The following is a 22,140-nucleotide window of genomic DNA, read 5'->3' on the forward strand; positions in this document are numbered from 1 at the left end:
TGCCAGCCTGCTCTCACTACACTGATGAACACTGAAATAGGACTGAGCAGATATAGAACTCAAAAGGGGATGAGGGTCTTATGAATCTAGCAGAATCTGTGGGTGCAAGTTAGAAAAGAGAGGCTGCCGCTTCACTTGGGACATCACCTGTACTAGATTAGAGTCTGGGGTCAGAGGGAGGTTGGGGGGAGTGAAGACACTGAGACTTCTAGGCTATAGAACAGGGACAGACCGGAGAATAGACAAGTGAAGCAAAGTAGCAGTGGGGACAAAAGCCAATCATTATTTCAGTTGGTGTTCCCAGGCAGATCAGCAGATCTCTCCAGGCAATTTCTCTGAGACAAATCTCTGGGTGGAGCAGGGGTGAGAGTCAAGGGCTTGTTTGGTTTCCAGGGTGGGAAAACTTCAGTGTATCTTTCAAACAATGTGAAAAATCTTGGTCCTGTGAAACAACATTTTAATAGGTAAAAAAGGCATTGTTCATAATTTTGAACTCAAAGGAAACCCACACAGCAATATTTAACGTTCCCACAGAGAGAACAAAACTGACTGTGACTCCATAGAGAAATGGAAAAAAAAAAAAAGTCTGCTGATTAATGGTTTATCCATCATGAAAACACCATGAAAAACATCATGAAGCTGAACATTCGAGAAAAACCAAGCTAGTCAGGATCTCCTGGGACATTTGTAGGGAGGTGGCAGTTTCACCTCCAAGTCAACCTCCTCAGCTTCTAAGTAAACCTACCTGGTTTTTAGACAAAAGAAATTCTTTCTCAAAAGGGTCTTTTGGGAAAAGTCCAGGTGATTTTGTTCCATCAGATGGCACTGGGAAATTGCCCCTGAGGAGTTTAGCCTTGAAAGTGAGTAAAGTAGCCTGTGGAAAGTCCTGACATAGCCCTTGCAACAATGGATGCCATGGTGACCCATTGCTAACCTTCTTTCCCTTAGAGGGCTACAGTCAGAAATCATTTCAGATGTCTTAAAATGGACACGTATCACCTAGTGACTATGTCTCTAACTGATGTTGATAATCTTGGAAGGATGTTTCGCTGAAAACTCACTGGTTTAGAAAATTCATAGGCTCAGAATCACACTTCCTTTCGGGAGATTTCTCTGGAGATTTTTCCCTGGGGATTCCTGGGCTTCCTAACCCAGGGCTCCATCTCTGATATTGAATCAAAGGGATCAATTCCAACTCAGAATCTCTTTCCCAGGAAAAACTGAGAGCATTAGACCAGACGACCTCACCAACTTCTCCAATGGTATATACAGTAGACATCTGAAACTCAACCTGTAAATTAGTACAGATCAAGAAGGGGAGAGATCACAGGACGGATCCTCCTAGACACTTAGAGGACTTGATTTGGAGGAGGATCTAGCAATGGAGACAAAGAAGGATCAGTCAGAAAAACAGAAGAAGAACCAGGAGAGAGGGATGAACTGAAGACCTGGAGAGAATAGGTGATCAATAATGGCAATGCGCAGAAGAAGATCAGTGCCCAAGAAAGACCTTGGAAGGCTGGAAGAACTTGAGAAAACCAATGAAATGCTCTTGAAATTTAACAACCTGTCCAATGCCTGCATGCGGCAGTTGAAGGAGCATTTCGCACACCAATCCAGGTCAATGTTGGAGATGAGGAAGGACCTGGACAGCATCTACGGCAGGCTCCGGACTCTGAAAGTCAAGCTCTCAAACCAGTACCGAGTTGCTTTTAGTCATATCCAAGAGTCTCCCATCCCAGAAGAGGAAGAGGATGATGTGGACCTCGTCCCAGCCAACTCACCTACCACCATTGATAACTCAGAACAGAGTAAGGAGCCCTGTGACACAAGTCCAGATATCAGCTCTCCAGTCCTGAACCCAGATTTTGAAGATTTATCTCAAGGAGAGCTGGACTCTCCAGCTGTGAATAGGGAGAGGCTGACGAGTGATGAGGATGGTGGTGAGAGGGTCTGAGAGCAGGAGGAGCTGCCCTCTACCCCAAGTCAGTGCATCATAGGGTACCAACAGCCTCGAGGGCCTTCCCATCTTCCAGCATCCTGAAAATGTGGTCCTGCTGATCCTCCCATAGCTTAGAACAACACACCTGGTGAGAGACAACTCCAGAATGGATTCTTCTCTGGCCTTTGCAGATCCATGGAGCCATGCCCCTGGGACTGAAGTCAGGGGTTGAGGGTTAAGCCAACCTCATTGTGGGGATGGTCACACAGTGGGTTTCCCCATCTTTTTTTTTTTTTTTTGCTAATACTTTTATGCTGGTATCTTGCTCCCCAAGTTTCTTTCTTCCCTGTCCCCCAACCCCAGTTCCTAGTGTTTTTGCACATATGAAGCCAAGCCTGGGCTCTTCCAGACCTACTTCTTGGGGTCCTGGCATCCCACATGTCGGTTCCGATGCCTGTGTTAGCAAGAAAGCTCATAGACTTGAGGGGGCAATGCACTATGTCCCTTTCCAGTCCTGGCTCAAAGGCCACTTGTCCATAATTCAGTGAAGTTGTTCCTGTTAGGAAATCCAGAGCCAGGGCCTGACTCAGAGACCTACTGATTGTGGCTTCAGCTCATGCTTATGCTAACTCTTCTCCTTCCTGGTACATCCAGACAGACAGGCAGACAGACAGACAGACACACACACACACACACACACACACACACACACAGAGACACACACACACACACACACAAACACATACTTGGGCACATATACATGTATTCATGGTCATGCTTACACATATTAGGCATCAAGTATTTTCTTCTGTTGGTACTTTTAAGGCTTGTTTGAAACAAGGAAAGTTTTTGAGAAGGAAGTTCAAAGGAAGTTGTTTACTCTCATTTGAGCAGAGACCTGCCACCATTTATTTTCCTGTGGAGAGAGGAGAAAAAACTACCAAGCCACTGCCTCCTCCTTCTCCCCCTCCCTCAGGGCCCTCAGCCCAGTGGGTAGGGACATCTTTGGAAATAAAAGTTAAATTGATTATTTGTGTACCCCAAGTTTATACATACTGCAGGGGAAATAAATAAAATTTTCTGTTACTACAAGAAAAAAAAGAAAAAGAAAAAGAAAATTCATAGGGTCAGTAAAAGGGGACTCTGCGGGCAGCTGGGTGGCTCTATGGATTGAGATCCAGGGCCAGAGATGGGAGGTCCTGGGTTCAAATCTGAACTCAGACACTTCCTAGCTGTGTGACCCTGGACAAGTCACTTGACCCCCATTGCCTAGCCCTTACCACTCTTCTGACTTGGAACTAATACCTGGTGTTAATTTTAAGACAGAAGGTAAGGGTTTATTATTTAAAAAAAAAAATAAAAGAGGACTCAAAGATCTCTCTTTGGACAGGAAGGAAACAACTATAGGTAATACATTCAATAGTAGAAGAAAAGCTCTAAGGGGATTTCATTTCCTAGTGCCAGGGAATTGTATTCAATGCCCTGCTGGAGGGCACAAAAAGAATCTGAATGTGTTAGATTGGTGGGGCAGGGAATAGACAGTGAATTTCAACTGAGGGCTCAGGGAATAAGGAGATCCAGAATTATGATGTGGTCTGGGATCCTTGGTCTGAGAGGATTTGAAAAGTTAAAAGATTCCTTTTTTTATTATGGGGAGAGATTATCAATTTGTTTCAGCAGTCTAAAAATCTGATTTTATTTCACAAATATATATATATATATAATCAGCCAATAAATAAACATTTAAGTGCCTACTATGTGTTAGGTACTATGCTTGGTACCAGGGATATAAAAAAGACAGAAGACAGTCCCTGCTCTCCCATTTAATGGGAGAAGACAATGCACAAAATGAAGCTGAAAATCAGAGTGGTAGGGTGGTAGGGACAGAAGGTTCCTAGTGGTGTGGAGGGGATAACAGAGGAGTCCAGAGTACAGCTGGGTAGGAAATGAAAAGATGGCTGGCCTGAATGCCCTCTTTAAATGGGGGTTTTAGAAAGTGACTTCCACTCTCCAATCAGAGGGAAGGATGAATCCATGGGCAGAGGGACTGACTTACACTTAATGCTTCCTTACCCCACTCCCAGCCTCCTACTACCATGTTCTTACTCTTGCCCTAGGCTCCTGGGTTTATGATGAGTGAGACCTAGACCTAACATGCTACTCTCTGGACAGCTACAGGTCATTCTATTATGTGTATATTCTTCCCTCTTTTCTCTTCCCTCCCTGATCCCCAACCTACTTCTAGCTCAAGAAACTGTAATGGAATCAATATGGCCATTATTGGAAAGCTTCATCGACCAGTTGTCCTCTGGCTCCTCTCATCATCTCCTTGTGCACCCATACCACCTACTGATTGACTGATTGACTGGCTCTGTAGGTCCCCCTCCCATTCCTAGGAATTTGCTTAATTATACTTTCTTTTTTTAAAAAAGGGGATTGTTTGGGGGGATTGAGAGACATTGGGAAATAATAATGAATAGAAAGAGTTTTAATAACATTTATTTTAAAAGAGAAAGTAGGTAGTTACTATATTAATAGTTTCTACTGCCAAAATGACAGCTTGAGACTATATAGCAGACTGCAAACCTATGGCACAGGGGCCAAAGATGACACACAGAACCCTCTCTGTGGGCACGTTGCTGCCCTCCCAGTTCATTACTAGAAAGGCAGAGGGACTCAGGCAGAGCTGTTCCCCTCCCTGAGGACATTTTTCCGCATTACCTGCCCCTCTGCCCAGCAGCCCAAAGGGAGAGCGCCCGATAAGGTGAACAGCTCACAGGCAGCAGAGCTGGAGGGGAGCAGAGTTCTCAGGCCACTCCCTTCCCCCTCCTCAACACTGCTGAGGATATTCCTCACTTCACTCGCCCCTCCACCCAGCAGCCCAATGGAAGCACTTCCTCCTTCCCCTATGTGGAGTAAGGGGGAGGCAGGGCATGCCTGGCACTTGGTGTGAGGGAGGGGCACAGTACACAGTCTCTGGGGGGACAGCTCAGTCCAGGAGGATGGGGCAAGGGTGGGGCCCAACTTTCCTTCTCTAAAAGATTCACCATCACTGCTATACACGAACATTTTCCACTGAAACCAGATTGTAGATAATAGTTACTAAAGGTCTGTGCATCTTTTAGAGCCTGGATCCAGTGACTGAAAAGAGCTAAGAAAACTTGAGCAAGTACTGGCAAATTTATCCCCTAATAGTACAAGCTAAGTGTCAAACAGTAGAACTACTCCATTTCTCCCATTACTTGGTTCTTAGGAATGCAAGATAGAGCAACACATGGGGAAATGATCAAGTTGTTCACAGGGTTAAAAAAAGACCCTCTGACAAGTTGTGGGGCATTTCTACAGGTGGCATTTTGGCATCTACCAATCTTCTGTTGACCTGCTACTCATAGCCTGCAGAGGAAGGATATATTCTTGTGAAGGTACACAGTGGTGTCATGTTTTTCATATAAACCAGTTCATCCTGGATTGGATTTTATAAACCTTCACTCAACTGTCATTCATCATTCTCAATTACAGATCAAAAGAGTGTATCCTAAGTCATCTACATTGCTCCTTTTTAGGTCTTAATGTTATCCTTCAGTAGATTGTTTTATTAAATACATGCTTTTGCTCAGAAGCTCACCTGGCCAGGTACTTGGGACAACACAAACTCCACTTTGCTCCAGTTTGTGGGAAAGTATTAGGTCCAAATTTTGTTAGAAGATAGAGGTCTGGGCCAAGCAAGGAGGTGGCTTACCTTCAAACCCCATTATTATTTTCTCAGGGACTGAAAGGGATATAGAACCAAGTTCCTGTTCTGAATTCCAGGCATTGGACTTCTTTAGGATAATTGTCCTGCCTCATGATGTTGAGTTCTTCAATTGGAGTTGGCTCAGTTGGGCTGGTGGAGAAATTGCTTACCCTTAAGATCTTGACTTCTTTGTCCTAGAGGACCACACCAATGACAAAAGACCCATCTATTCTTCCTTGATTTGCACCATAGCACAAAACTGTTCTATCTATCAATATGAGATGATTAAAAAAGAGAAATTCTTCTTTCAAAGCTAAATGGAAGGTGAAATAAGATGATAGCCAAAAGAATTTCTTCTTGCAAAGGCAGCTGGGAAGTATAGCCTAGGCAAAGAGAATACAGTGGTGGCAGAGCAGGTACAGTAATCAGGAGTTGTGATAGGCTTTGGGAATCCAGAACAAGGATGAGCCAGAACAGTCTTAACAAAGTGGGTCAATATACTAGAAATATCATTTCACGGTGGGGAGAAAGAGCCAAGAAGGCATGAGAAGTCAAGGTTGGTGAACTATGACAAGAGAGATGGCTGCCGCATTAATGATAGACATTTTGCATTGCTCATTGACCAGCTGAAATTTTATGGGTTACTCATTCCCCATTTTGTGGGTGTGTGAATGTACATCTGTGCACATTATTTCCATAGATACTCCCTCCCCTGCTTACTTTGTCTCCTGCATTATGGAATGGTCAGAGAAATCAATTGAGGAAAGTGAAGACATTTGAGTAACATGATGTAATAAGCAGTTTCCTTCTTTAAACTATCACATATCCCCAGCATCCACAGAAATGACAACTAGAAGTGATGATAATTAAATGATTTGGAAACTAGTAAAAAGGCACACACACACACACACACACACACACACACACAACAATGAGGCTACCATATAGCCTAGAGCTACTGTTCTTTCCTAAAGTATTCCACCACATTAAAAATCTTGGGAATAGAGACACAAAAGACAATCAGCCTCTATTCCAGTGTTCTCTCCATAATTGTTCCCAAAGGAACCGTGTGTTTTTCAGGGTTCCATCCAATAAATAGAGATCCTACTGATTGCCTCAAGGGACATGGACAGTGTCATATAAATCATCAGCATTTATAAATGTCCTCATCATCTGAAATTGTGTTTCCCTTTTAATCAATTGTCATTGCACCCTGCATCCTGTTCATAACAGTCAGATAGGATATTTATTTGTAGATGATATGAAATCATACTTACAATACTGCCTTTTAGGGTGTATAAGCACTTCCAGCTCCATTACCTCATTGGAGAAGCACAACAACTGTATAAGGTAGATATCATAATTCTTATTATTCTCATTTTACAGATGAAGAAACAGAAACTCAGAGAATTTGAGTAATTTGTCTAAGGTCACACAGCTACTAATAGAAAACACTGGTTTTCTCATTACGTATTTCTCATTTTTTCATCCTTTCTATTATATCGACAGAGGGTTTTTTTTTTTATCATCATGAAAGAACATTTCTAAAAGCCCAAGTTGCACATTTTGCTATGTAATGCAGGAGAATTTTAAAAAGGCAATTCCTGTCCTCCCAAAGCTTGCTTGTAATCAAAGATAAATAACACTGATATGGATTCAAAATTATGGACAACATATAGAATAAAATACAATTGAATGAATAAAAAATTGAAGGAGAGAGAGAGATGGATGGATAGACAGACAGATGAATGGATACAGATGTGCAGACATATCATATCTCAGCCAAAATATGTAATTCATTAGAGACCACCGGCTTAACTTCTTTATAATTAAGAGTCTGCATAAATAACACACGGAAGTTAGGGGAAAGAAGCAAAAGCTTCTCTCTGACTCAAAGCTCCATCTTTTTTATAAATATATTTAAGTAATGTCATGGGTCATCTAAAGAGCAATGGAGAGATAATGGAGTCATAAAAATAAAAAAGAATTATGTTTAGAGTTGAAAGTGAATTTGGGGGACATCATATCCAACTTTCACGTTTGGATGGAGAAAAATTGAGACAAAGAAGTTAAGGGAAAAGCTAAGGGTTTCATAGCTAGTAGGTGTCTGACTCAGAATTTGAATTTAGTTTTCCAGAATCTCAGGTTAGAATTTTGATGGTGATAAAAATTCATGAGGAAAACAATGTAAAGTATATTGTCAGGAAAATATATGTCTAAAACAGGAGTTATAGAAGATGGCAGAATAAAAGGTCACAACTGTCAAAAAAAATCACTCCTATAAAATGACTAGAGAAAAGTCAAACAGAATTCTGAATAAGAAAATCAATAAGAAATTACAGTAAGTCATTTTTTCTAGCTCAGAGCAACTTAGGAAGACAGAGGAAAAAGTCTGCAGGAACTGAAGGGGAGGCTGACTGTGAATGTGGCATGACAGAAGTAGTAACAGATGGTAGAAGCAGCAGTAGTGGTAGCATGGACAACAGTGGCACTAGCACTTTAGGACAATAAAGGGATTGTAGAAGGGACCTCAGTTCTAGCAACAGTTGAAGAATCAGAATCAGGTGCCATTTGGTAGCCCTGCCTTCTGTTACTTAATTCCAGGTTTCAGTTCCAGGGTGAAGAGGAATGGTCACAATTAATGTAAAAAGGTGTGCTATGGTAATGAGAAGAGAGCAGACCAAGAGGGAGGGCAGAAACCAGACCTCTTCCTATATTAAGCCACTTTGGAAGCACTAAAAACCTACTTGAATCCAAATTAAATTATGAAAGCAGAAAAAAATAATAGCTGGCAGCTTGGGTGATTAATCCCCGCCTTCATAGGTGAGCAGAGTCAAACCCTAAGAACCATCCAAAGTCAAGAAGTAGACTAGAAAAATGAGGAAAACAAAACCTTAGCAATAAAAATCTACTATGATGAAGGGAAATTCAAGACACAAGCTCAGAAGGGAATGACTTAAAAACATCTATAAGCAAACTCTCAACAAATGCAGAACAGACACAAGAGCAACAAGAATTCTTAAAGAAGCTAAAGAAAGAGATTAAGAGAGCAAAAAAAAGTCTAAAAATAAAATGAGTAGTAGAGGAAAATGGCAAAGGAAATGAAAGCTATGCAAGAAAATTGACAGTTTGATAAAGTTAAAGTTAAAGTTAAAGAAAAAAAGTTGAAATTAAAGAAAAAACTCCTTAAAAATCAGAACTGGCAGAATAGTAGAAAAGGAACAAAACCTCACTGAAGAAGTCAATGACTCTATAAGACATCAATAAACAATAAAACAAGGTCCAAAGAATGAAAATAGCAGAAAATGTGGAACATGTAATGGGAAAAACAATTGACCTAGAGACAGATCAAGGAAAGATTATTTAAGAATTATTAGACTACCTAAAAATTATGCTCACAAAAAAGTACTTGAACATTATATTTTAAGAAATTATAAAGGAAAACTACCTGGTTATTTTAGAACCATAGGATAAATAGAAATTGAAAGAACCCAATGATCAACTTCTTTTTTTTCCTTTTATTTTTATTTTGAATATTTTCCCATATTTACATGTTTCATGTTCTTTCCCTCTCCCCTAACCCCCCTAATCCCCTTAGCCAATGCACAATTCCACTGGGTTTGACATGTATCATTGATTAAGCCCTAATTCCATACTATTGATAGTTGGGCTAGAGTTATCTTTTAGTGTCTTCATCCCCAATAACATCCCCATCAGCCCATGTGTTCAAGCAGTTGTTTTTCCTCTGTGTTTCTCCTCCCACAGTTCTTCCTCTGAGTATGGCTAGTTTTCTTTCTCATAAGTCCCTCAGCCTTGCTCTGGATCCTTGCATCGCTGCTAGTAGAGAAGTCTGTTATGTTCGATTGTACCACAGTGTATCAGTCTCTGTGTACAATGTTCTCCTGGTTCTGCTCCTTTCACTCTGCATCAATTCCTGGAGGTCGTTCCAGTTCACATGGAATTCCTCCAGTTCATTATTCCTTTGAATACAATAGTATTCCATCACCAATAGATACCACAATTTGTTCAGCCATTCCCCAATCAAAGGACATTCACTCCCAATGATCAACTTCTAAAAGAAATCCCCAAATCAAAAGGAACTCTTGATGTCTGTTGTGATAGTCCTTGGAGTTTTCATTTGGGGATTTCTTTCAAGAGATGGTCAGTGAATTCTTTCATTTTCTATTTTGCCCTTCAGTTCTGGGAGATTTGGGCAGTTTTCCTTTATAATTTCTTGAAGCAAATAGCAAGAAAGAAATAATTCAAATACTATGGAGCCACAGTCAGGATCACAAAAAATTCAGCAGCTACCATGATGAAATAGAGCATTCATGATTTAAAAAATAAGAGCTCAATAGAAAATTTGACAGTAAAATACAAGACTCAAAAAAAGTATAAAAAGGTAAATGAGTGAGAAATCACAATCATTTAATAAAGTTACACTGCTTATATTACCATCTGGAAAAATTATATATGGAACTCCCTAGGAGCATTATCATCATTAGGTAGTCAGAAAGAATCTACTTTGACAGAGGCCATGGGTTTGAGTCCATTACATTAGCATAATCTCAAAATAATAATAAAAGGGTAAGAAATAGTGATAAACACAGAGGACAGGTAAGGTAGAAAGATTTTAGTATTAGCAATTTCACTACTTTGGATTGTTGAGGTGGCAGGTGAAGTATATAGTGTGAAAAAATTGGTTGCATAAAATAGAAGATATCAATAATAATCTATTTTGAAAAACTGTCCAAAGAATGAAGTTGTACCTATACTGGAATGATAGATAACTGATTGAAAACATCAGTGGGACACACAATCTCAAAAATCATAGTGCAAAAAATCTAGCATGCTCTCAGGTCCTTTTTGAGGGAATTATAGAATGTTTTGGACAAGAGTAAAACAAGATGTGATTTGGATGTGTTCATGATAATCACTGTTAGTGGAAATCTGTACATAAACAAGCCCATAGATCCTCTATAGTACCCAAAGAAGATTCAGAGTTTTGAATGATGTTGAGTTCTGATTTATTCTCTAGCCTACTTTTCCCTCAAACTGCAGGACACAGATACTTATTTGCAATATAGAAGCTTGAAAAATTATTCCCTTATAGGTTTGATGACATTTCATTTTTCTACCATGCATTAGGTACAAGGGAAATGTGATAATCACCCACAAAAAAAAAAGTGTTCAGATGAATCTTTCAGAATTTTCATTAATGCTGTGGGTAAAATAGTCTGAATACTTATTCAGAGCACATATTTATCAAAGTTATACTATATTAGAAGAACAAAATGAACTATCATTTCCAAGCAAAAGTCTAAACAATGAGTACTTTCATGTTACGAGACATTAAAGACATCGACCATTCGCTGCATGAATCATGGCAGAGAAATGCCATTTATTATATGGAAAATCGGGGTGTAATTCCCCACACATCAAAAGATGTTGCTACCAAATGTTCAAGCTTTCACTCTGCTTTAACATCAGCCTTAGATTATATCCCTTGAAAGACTATTAGAATATCTTTTTATCTGACCTTTTCCCTTATGTCTCATTCAAAGAACCAGTGCTAAGAAAAACTATAGTGTTCTGGAAAATGTTCAAAGAATGTTTTGGTTTAGATGTTAAATTTCTTGCTCATAGAGATATGAGATAAACATATTGGCAAAAGTTTAGCAAAACTTTTCAGAAAGTTTAGCAAAGACACAATAAAATATCACCAAGATCCTTCTTGTACTCATAAGTGGTCAAAGGAAAGGAAATTTTAAAAGAAATGCAAACTCTCAAGAGCTAGACTAAAGATTATTCTAAGTCACTAATAAAAGGAACACTCATAAACAACTCTGAGGTTTAATATCATCTCCCCCCCCTCAAAATGGGGAGGGCGAATCAGATTTTATCTAAGTTGATAAAAGATAGAAATAATGTTAGGGAGTCTGCTTTAGGTAGACAGGCAAATTGATACAAGGTTGGTGGAGCTCTGAATGGATCCTCCAGGAAGTCAATTTTCAAATACAAGAAAAATCATTTAATTGTTCATACCCTTTGGTTGAGGTGTGCCACCATGGCGTATACACTGAGGATATCAAAGGCAAAAATAAAGGCTCCATAAGTATCCAAATATTCATAGCAACACTTTTTGTAGTAATACAAACAAACTCTGAAAACAAAATTAATTACAGTCAACTGGAAAATGGCTGAATGAATTGTAGTAAATGAAAGTAAGAGAGGACTATTGTACTTTAAGAAATAGTAGCTATGAGGAGTTCAGAGAAACATTCAAAGACTCAAATGAACTGATGGAGAGTGAAATAAAACCTGGAGAATAATAGGCATAATAAGTACATACATCAGTACCGTCCAGATAAAACAAAAGATGAATCCCAGTCCCAAAGAATGAATCATTCAATATGCATTTTTATTAGATTTTTAGGTATATATCAGGCCTGGTGTTTGGCTTTGGAAATAGAAAAATAAATGAACAAAAATCAATCCTTGCTCTAGAGGAATTTATATTCTATCAAAGCAGAGGACTTACAGGAATAATCTTACCTACTCTGGAAAAGTGGAGGACCTCAGGTGAAAAATGTCCCATTTGGTTGCTGTGTTAGTTAGTGCTGTCTAATTGCTTTTCTTTGTTAGAAGGCAAGGTATTTGGGATAAATAACTATAGTGCTCAGACCAAAAACTATCTTAAAAAAACAAGTTCAAGAAAACCTATTAGAGAATGAAGAGGCATAGCTCACTCTGGTTCTGGTGGCAACTTTCAAATTATACAAGAAAAATCGTTTAATAGCAAATGTTGGCACACAGTTTACATTATTTCATGATCTTCAAAAAATGCTTGATATTTCAGACAGCAAAAAACTTATTTGGGATAACTGTGTCCTTTCTCTGAATGACTTAGAGACAGTAAAGAAAGAACACTAGAGAGAGAAGACCTCAAGTCAACTATCTGCTCTGAATCCCACAAGCGATATGGCCATGGACTTTGTATTTCCAGTGCCCAGCACGGTACCTGGTATAGACCTAAGTACCTAATAAAAACGCAAATTGATGGGATGATTCTTTGGGATTGACATTAGAAGTTACAATTAAGCAGGATTTGGCTGCCTTTACATTCTGAGGGTATGTTTGTGTGTGTCTACATGTTGGCCAAATGGTAGCCATTATGCATATTATTCTCCAGGTTCTACTTACTTCATGCTATATCGGTTCATTCAAGTCTTTGAATGTAAGTCATGAGACCTCTTTGGCCCTCCCTGCTTTCCCCCTTATTTGATTCACAGGATTGTTATGGAGACGACGGTTTATAAATGCAAACGAGCTGTACAAATACGAGGTGTTATGATAGCTGAGCAGAAGGATGCATATGGATCAATTCTTACCATAACCCAAATACATCTCCACAACCAAGTCTTTAGGGATGCCATGATTCTAGGAGACCAAATCTTGTGTCTCATGGCCACTGGTGTTCCTCTGTGGTGTTCAAAAATGTATTCACATTCAGATTTGATCATATGGTGCTTATTTCTTCGGACATGAATTAGGTACAAATTCCATTCAGTGAGATGTGGGGTGCCTCTCTTTATCTTTCAAGCATACATATAACATGGGCAATGCCCTTGTAATTAACTCCACACCGGTATTCTGTGTCCTATTGTAATGGTACAATGAAAATCTTTGTAGTAGAAGAAAAAAAAGATTACCATGTTTTATCCAACGATCAAAGAATTTCAAGAAATAAGTGATTTCAATTTTGGTACCAGAAAAAAATAGATAACTCCTGAGAGTTCTTTGAACCCATGATCTGACTTAGAGAAGCTGCAAAGGATCCAATCCAATATCTTTATTTTACCCCGGGAGAATTTGAGACAGGGAGAGACTAAGTGAGTTTCCAAGTTCATGCAGGTAAGGAAATAGCAGAGTTCAAATTTGAACCCATGTTTTCTGATTCCAAATCCAATGTGCATTCAATCTCACTACATAAACTTAATTCAGTGAACTTGGTTCATGATTTGCTATAAAAAAATAATAAAACATCTTGTCTTCCATCTTACAATCAATACTACGAACTGGTTCCAAGGCAGAAGAGCAGTAAAGGCTAGGCAATTGGGGCTAAGTGATTTGTCCAGGGTCATACTGCTAGGAAGTTGTCTGAGGCCAGATTTGATCCCAGCACCTCCTGTCTTTAGACCTGGCTCCCTATTCACTAAGCCACCTAGCTGTGCCATGATTCATTTATTATAAACTTCATGGAATCCACACAGTAGAAAACATTTTTTGCCTACAAACCTTTTTCAGTGGCTGTCAAGTGAAATTAAGGTCTTTTCTCATGCTATTTTGTCAGCACCCACTTTGACTATTTCCACAAGAATTATTTCTCATCTAACAACACACTTATTATAATGAGGATGGTTTTGGTGGTTGAAAAGGCAGTGCGATGTATTTGAAAGAGCACCAAGATTAAGAGATGTGGCTTCCAGTTCCACCTTTGCCACAAATTAGCCGTGCAACTTCAAGGGAGTCATTTTAGAAAACTGTTGAACTGCACAGTTAAAAGAGAGCTCAGTGATCATAGACTCCAAATTGGGTCTGAAAAGAATGTTCTTTGTAACCTTCAGGACAAGTAGACATCCAACTTTTGCTTGAAGTTATCCAAGGAGGGATAACTCACTACCTCAAGACATAGCACATTCTGCTTTGAAATAGTTCAAATTATAAAGAAGTTTTTCAGACCTCAAATTTCAACTTCCATTCTTTGGGGGCCAAAAAAGAGCAGATCATATAACTCTTCCAAAATATAAACCTTCAAATATTTAAAGTCAGATGCCACATTCTCCCTAATCCTTCTCTTCTCCCCTTTTGGCATCTCCAATTCATTTATTTAGATCTTCTATGACCTGAACTTGAAGCCCATCCCCAATGGCACCATCCTCCAGATCAGTGATTCCCAAAGTGGGTGCCACTGCCCCCTCGTGGGTGCTGTAGCGATCCAGGGGAGCGGTGATGGCTACAGGTGCATTTATCTTTCCTATTAATTGCCATTAACATTTTTTAAAAAATTAATTTTCAGGGGGCTAAGTAATATTTTTTCTGGAAAGGGGGCAGTAGGCCAAAAAAGTTTGGGAACCACTGTTCCAGATGTTCAATGTCTTGACTAAAATCATGTTGCTAATAAGTGATAGTCAACTAGCATTTAGTAAGCACCTGCTTTATATACCGGGGACTGTGCTAAATGCTGAAGATGTCCATCAGTTGAAAAACGATGAAACAAATTGTAGTACTTGCAGCTGTTAAGAGTACTACTGTACCATAAGACAGTATTAGCAGGTTAATTTTAAATAAAATTTGAAAGAACAACATGAGATAATGAAAAATGAAATGAGTGGAACCAAGAGAACATTCATATTTAATATCTGAAGAATAATTTGTGAATGTTCACTTCCAGAAAATGAACTGAGAATTGGAAATATGACAGACACGATCTATATATTTTCCCAGATGGTGCCATTTGCAGTATGGGATAGGGAGTGAAGGGCTGAATAAAAAATAATTAAATGATTTTTTTAAAAGATGAGGAAACTGAGGCCCAAGCAAGGTAAGTGACTCACCCAAGCTCTTACAAGTGGTCAACATCAAAAGTGGGATTTGACTCCTGGTCTTCTAACTCCTGAGCCAAGGAACTTCACAATAGGTCTCAATAATGGATCCTTGGACCATCATTTTGCCATAATTATGAGTTGTGGGACCATGGAGAAGTATTTTACCAAACCAAACCTACCTCACTAGGCTCCTATAGGAAAAAAGTATTATAAGATTTAAAATGTTGCAGAAATGGGAATTTAATCGCTTTTAATTTTCTTTCTGTCTTTGTTGCATTAAAGTTCCCAGGTTTCACCCTCCTACCCCTCCCCACATCAGAAAAGGCTCCATTTAACAAAAAAGATCTCTGTACATATCAAACTATATCTTGCTTGTTTCTATTTATCAGTTCTTTCTCTGGAGGTGAACATATACAAATCATTCTTCAAACAATATTTCCATTGCTGTATGTAATATTCTCTTGGTGCTGTTCATTTCATTCTTTATCATTTCAGGTAGGTCCTTCCATATTTTTCTTCAATGAAGCTGCTCTTCATTTCTTATGGCACAGAAGTATTCCACAACAATCAAATGCCACAACTTGGTTAGTCATTCCCCAATGATGGGCATCCCCTCGGTATCCAGCTCTTCGCCACTACAGAGAGAGCTGCTATAAATATTTTAGAATAGAGGTTCTTTTCCTTTCCCCCGGATCACCTTAGGAAACAAAACATAGTAGTGGTATTGCTGGGTCAAAGGGTATACACAATTTTATAACTCTTTGGGCATAAGAGAATTTTAATGTTAATGTCAACACAAAGAAAACATTCTACCTCGTGGCTTGCTTAGCAATATCATGGACAACCAATTTATCTTTGAGTACTTTTTAAATGTCCCATTAGCAGACAAGACCCAAGAAATGAAAAGAACACTAGAAAGAGCCCTAGAAGGACTGAGGCCAGAAGAGACTAGTCTGAACTTTATCCTACAGATAGGTAGGGTGCTGAAGTGGGAGTCAGGAAGACCTGAGTTCAAATTCTGCCTCAGTCACTTACTAGGTTCATGACCCTCGACAGGTCATTTAATGGCCTTGTGACTCAGTTTCCTTATTTATAAAATGGAGATGCTAATAGAAATCCAGAGTTGTTGTAAGGACCAAATGAGACAATATACAAAAAAGTACTTTACAAGATCTTAAATCTCTGTAAACATTCTGTTTCCTCATCTATAAAATGATAGGGCTAACCTAGAGAACCTTAACACCTCTTCCATAAAGTATTTAAGCTGATGATGACACAATGGCATCGCTGGCATGGTTTCACAAAATGGCAAGGTCTAAAATAATTTGAGCATTAGACTTGCCACCACAAACTATCTCCAAGCATGTAGCTACATGTTCTCCTTAGAACTTCAATGCACACCAAAGACAAGGAGCAGAGAAGGCAAAGATAGAGTTTAGGATCTTTTTATAGCTTTGAAACTATATTAATCTGGATTACATTCTAAGCACATGATAGGTGAGATGACAAGAATTTCCATTCAGATGGATCCTGTTGGTAGAGAACATCACTAGAACTGAACTCGCAGAAGCCCTTGAACAAATCACTTGGTATTTTCAGCATTACTTGTGTCGGACGCTTGACCAGGAGGTGGGAATACTGTGACAAAATGAAATTACTCTAACTCTCAAAGAAATCATGCTCTTTTGAGTGGGAACTTTCATTTCCATTCAGGATTAGTGTGTAGAGTCTAATAGAAGCACAGCTGTGCCAAGCATGAGGGATTCAAAGTCCAAAGTGAAAAGGGGCTTGCTCTCAGAGAACTTATATTCTAATAGAAGAAATGACCTGTACACATAATAAATATATACAGATGTCGATATGGAATCTAGAAGTCCCCAAACTTGTAGCCTACAAAGACTTGGTGAACCCCAGTTTACTTGGCTTGGAAGTGAAAGCTCCAGGTTTGACCTTCTCCCATGAGAGTTCTTCCCTGAGGGAAAGCCCAACTTCACTTGTCCCAGACTGCAGCACTTCAGTCTCATAAACTGAGGTCCCGAGTTCTATCCTCAGAAGGAGGGTGTGATATTCTGGGACAGGCTTCTAGAGACAAGATGAGTCACTCAGCTTGGGCTTGGTCCTCATAGGAATGGTCATCCCCACTGAAGTTCAAATAAGGTCTTTTGTTAGTCTAAGACAAGTGAAGTTGGACTTTCCCTCAGGGAAGAACTCTCATGTGACAAGGTCAAACCTAGGACTTTCACCTCCAAGCCAAGTAAACTGGGGTTCACTAAATCTTTCTAGGCTACAAGTTTGGGAGCTTCTAGATTCCATGTTGATACAGAATAGGCGCAAAGTGAATACGAGTTTGTTTTGGTAGGTGGTTCATTAGACAGTTGGAAGACTTTGAAAAGCTTTATGAAGGAGGTACTTGAGCTGAATCTTAAAGGAAATTTGACTTAGAAACTGAGTAATTTGCATAGCTTCCAAACACCTGATAAAGTGAAAGAACAATACTTTCCTTTCAAATTTATCCTGTTAGGAGAGAGGGTAACTTGGACTGAACTCTCCCAAGCCCTGGAACACAGCAATTGGCATTTTAAGCTGGCCTTTTTCTTAAAGGAAATGAGAAAGTTCAGAAGGCAGAGATTAGGAGTGAGAGAATTCCAGGCATGGGAGATAGCTAATGAAAAAGCATGGAAAGAGACATAGAGTTTTGTGTATGAGAAATAGCAAATAGGCCAATATGGTTAGACTGTAGAGTCCATGAAGGGGAGTAATATGTCAAAATACTAGAATCTAGGAAAAAGTCAAATTGTATAAGATTTTAATACCCCAAAAAGGACTATATCGTTGGTCCTAGAGATAATAGGGAGTCCCTGGTGTCTACCAAGTTAATTAATCTCGTGTTTTTTTGTCTTATTGTAGTTGTTCAGTTGTGCCTGACTTTTCATGACCCCAGTTGGAATTTTCTTGGCAAAGATACTGGAGTGGTTGGCCATTTCCATCTCCAGCTAACTTTGCAGTTGAAGAAACTGAGGCAAACAGGGTTCAATGACTTGCCCAGAATCATACAGCTACTGTCTGAGACCAAATTTGAACTCAGGAAGATGAGTCTTCCTGACTCCCTTAAATGATGTTGTTTAATTGTTTCAGTCATGTCCAACCCAGGCTTTTAGGATAATCTCTCTGGCAGCTGAGTGGAGAATGAATTAGAATGGGGAGAGATTTGAGGCAGGGTAACTAGTTAAAAGGCTATTGTAATAGTCCTGGGAAAAGTTGGTGGATGAGGGCTTGAATCTGGGTTATAGCTGAGTGATTAATAATGAAAGCTTCCTCTCTGATCCCTCTTTCTGATGTACCTGAGGTCCTCTTTCTGCATCTATCTAACAGCTCTTTGGAGACATTCCAGGAACAGAAAGCCAGAGAGAGCCTTGTCTCACTGAGAAGATCAAATCCTAGTTATGACAGTAAAATGACGTGATGGTCATGCCAATATAGCAGACTTCAGTCCAAGAATCCTTTGAGAACTTAATTTTCTACCCAAGAACCTTAGCCCCACTCCCAGGCTTGGCCAATTCTTTGGCCCACTTGCTAGGTTCATTTTTTCCAATGACCTTCTCCAAGGAGTCATTTGCTATAGCTTATTTGGCATGAATATCACAGAAGCACTCTACAGGATTTGTCCTAGGAAGACGGAGGGCCAGCGAGGGCTACCAATCCCATCAAGATATGAGGTATCTGAGCTGGAAAATACAATTCAATGTTTCACTGATCCTCATTCCTCTCTCTGCATCCCTCCTCTCTTTTTCTTCCATAACATGCATTTGTGCCAAAGGGCCCCTATTTCCTCTGGAATAGATCTGTATTATTTACTTAGACTTCTGATGAAGTATTAGTTTGGTATTTCAACCCATGCTAATCGTGGCTGAATAATTCTGCCTGACGTCCTTGCACAAAAGCATCCCCAGCATCCACTGGGCTTTGCCTCATTCTGTTAAGCGGCTAATTAGTCTGGCACCCACTGCTTACCCTACCAGTAAGTGACTGTGATTCTATTAGTGGCCTGAGTTTTATTCAATTCATATGAAACTATCCATTTGTTTACATTTTTCTTAATCTCAGTACTGAATATTAATACTGGCAACTCTTTTCCTCTGTGTCTTTTAAAAATATTTTGCTGGAGAGGCAGGGAAAGAAGAGGGCGTAGGGGTTTAATCAAAATCTAATTTTAGAGGAAGCCAGCATAGTACAGAAAAAAGAGGATTTGACTTCAGGGGATGCAGCTCTACTACCAATTATCTAGTGACCTTGGGTAAGCTGACTTACTTTTCTGGGTCTTGGTTTGCTCATCTGTAAAATGGATGGATTTAGACTAGATGACCACCGGGTTCCTTTCAGCTCTGACATTCTATGATTTTTTATATTCTTTCTTTTTTAAACCCATACCCTCTGTCTTAGAATCAATATTGTACATTGGTTCCAAGGCAGAAAAGCTATAAAGGTTAAATGACTTGCCCAAGGTCATGCATCTGGTAATGTTTGAAGCTAGATTTGGACCCAGGACCTCCCATCTCCAGGATTGGCTCTCTATACACTGAGCCATCAAGCTGCCTCAATTTTATGGTCTTTTTTTTAATCTTATATTGACAAACATCACTCAGCTTAACTGTGCAAATAGTCATGTGTAGAATCATAATTTCTAGCAATAGATGGATATGAATGTACAGGCTCTCCAATTTTGAAAATAAAGCTTGAATAAATAGCTCAAGATCCTTAATTTTTATGCAGTTTGTTTATTCAGTGAATATTTATTGAGTGTTGTTTACTATGGACATCGAATTTTGTGCTGTGGAGGGGATGAAGTAAGAGGAATAAGACACAGTCTCTGCCCTAGAGGTGCTTAAAATTCAGTCCAACACACATATTAAGTGCTTAATAAATGGAATGTCCACTTCTGGGAGAACCTGGGAATGAGATACAGGAGTGGGAATTAAAAAGAATCCAAAACGGAAGAGCTATTGCTTTCGAGATGTTTTTATTCTAATTTGATCTAACTATAGCACCAGATAAAGCAATATAACATCTACACAATAAATACCCAATGGGGGCAGCTGGGTGGCTCAGTGAATTGAGAGCTAGACCTAGAGATGGGAGGTCCTAGGTTCAAATCTGGCCTCAGACACTTCCTAGCTGGGTGACCCTGGGCAAGTCACTTAACTCCCATTACCTTGCCCTTACCACTCTTCTGCATTAGAACCAATGCACAGTATTGATTCTAAGACAGAAGCTAAGGGTATAAAGATAAATAAATAAATACAGAAAGAAATACCCAATAATTGGGTGGGGAGAGATAGTATTATGAACTGGAGGAATCGGGAGGATTCATATAGAGGCAGGCACATGAACAAAGCTTTGGAGGGAGCAAGGAATTCCAGATGTGGAGGTGGGAGACAGAAGGTTCTGTACAAGCTCCTTTGATTGAAAGCCAGAGTGTGAAGGTGAAGTGAAAGGGAAAAAAGATTGAAGGCAGGTAAGAATTATCTGGTAAGAGTGTCCTGCAAGCCAGATTTTGTACTTTGTCAGTAGTAGGGAGCTACTGAAAACTTTTTCGAAAGAGGGTGATGAAGTCAGATCTTTGTTTTAGGACTGAGACTTAGCAACTATGAGGAGAGTGGACTGATGAAGACACGGATAAAGGAATCCACTTTAGCATGTGATGGATGCCACAAGAGAGGGCCAGAGGACAATGGGAACTTAGACAAAGGAAAGAAAGTTCATTTTCAGTTTGGGATCAGGGTAGAGAAGAAAAGAAGAAGAAGCGGGCTTTAGCAGTAGTTTTAGCAGTTTAAACAGTTTGGGAAATAACTAATTTTTTTTAAAAATCAAGCCTGTATATTTTACTTTCTTTTCTCATTTTTTTGGTTTAAGATCTCTTCCACAAAATGACTAACATGGGAAAATGTTTTACATGATGGTACATGGAAAATCTACATGAGACTGTTTTTTTCTCAGGGAGGGCGTCTAGGAGCAGAAGGAGGGTGATAGGGAGGGATAGAATTGGAAATTAAAACATTTTTTTAAAAGTTCCAGCCTATTTTATGATTCTTCTGTGGGGAAAGTTCTGGCGACAAATGGTTGCTACCTCTCTAGGGGAAAATGTGGCCATACAACCGCCCCGCAGAGCATGTTCTGCCTGTCCAGAATATCATTAGGCAGGAATCATTTTAATATATCCAGCTATTGTTATTGATAACTTTGTTTCTAATGTACAGTATCTTCTATATCTTGCTTTGACTCCACAGCTATCTCTTTTTCCCACAACTGTATATGAAGGCTATTCTTCTCTATCTTGTCCGTAGAACATTTGCTCTCAAGAGTTAACATTATTCAGTATGAGAGACACCATGCCCTTCAAAAGCAGTTACATCACCATAGCAGAATCAGTGGCTTTTTTTTTTCGGTTTCCCATCATCCTTTTTTGTGTTGAGAAAACTTTGTATTCTTTCTATCTTCAAAAAGAGATGGTTTAGGGGGCAGCTGGGTAGCTCAGTGGATTGAGAGTCAGGCCTAGAGACGGGAGGTCCTGGGTTCAAATCCGGCCTCAGACACTTCCCAGCTGTGTGACCCTGGGCAAGTCACTTGACCCCCATTGCCCCACCCTTACCACTCTTCCACCAAGGAGAATACATAGAAGTTAAGGGTTAAAAAAAAAAAAAGAGAGAGATGGTTTATAAATACAGCTTTCTTAAGCCCATGGCCTGTGATACCTTGTCCCCTCTGCCCTGCAAAACCTCTACATTCCTGTTTCTGGAATGGTTCCTCTCAAGTCACTAACAACAATAGAGAAAATCTATTTTCTTCCCTGGATCCTTTTA

General features: G+C 39.5%; 1 protein-coding gene across 1 annotated transcript; it reads left to right on the forward strand.

The window, feature by feature from the left end:
- The first annotated feature begins 1,471 nt into the window (after positions 1-1,471).
- Positions 1,472-1,957, forward strand: LOC123246962 (kxDL motif-containing protein 1-like). Its single transcript, XM_044675749.1, has one exon. It carries the CDS (start codon positions 1,472-1,474, stop codon positions 1,955-1,957), a length of 486 nt encoding a protein of 161 aa, XP_044531684.1.
- The last annotated feature ends 20,183 nt before the right edge of the window (positions 1,958-22,140 follow it).

This window comes from Gracilinanus agilis, chromosome 1 (assembly GCF_016433145.1).
Source record: "Gracilinanus agilis isolate LMUSP501 chromosome 1, AgileGrace, whole genome shotgun sequence".
NCBI lineage: Eukaryota > Metazoa > Chordata > Mammalia > Didelphimorphia > Didelphidae > Gracilinanus > Gracilinanus agilis.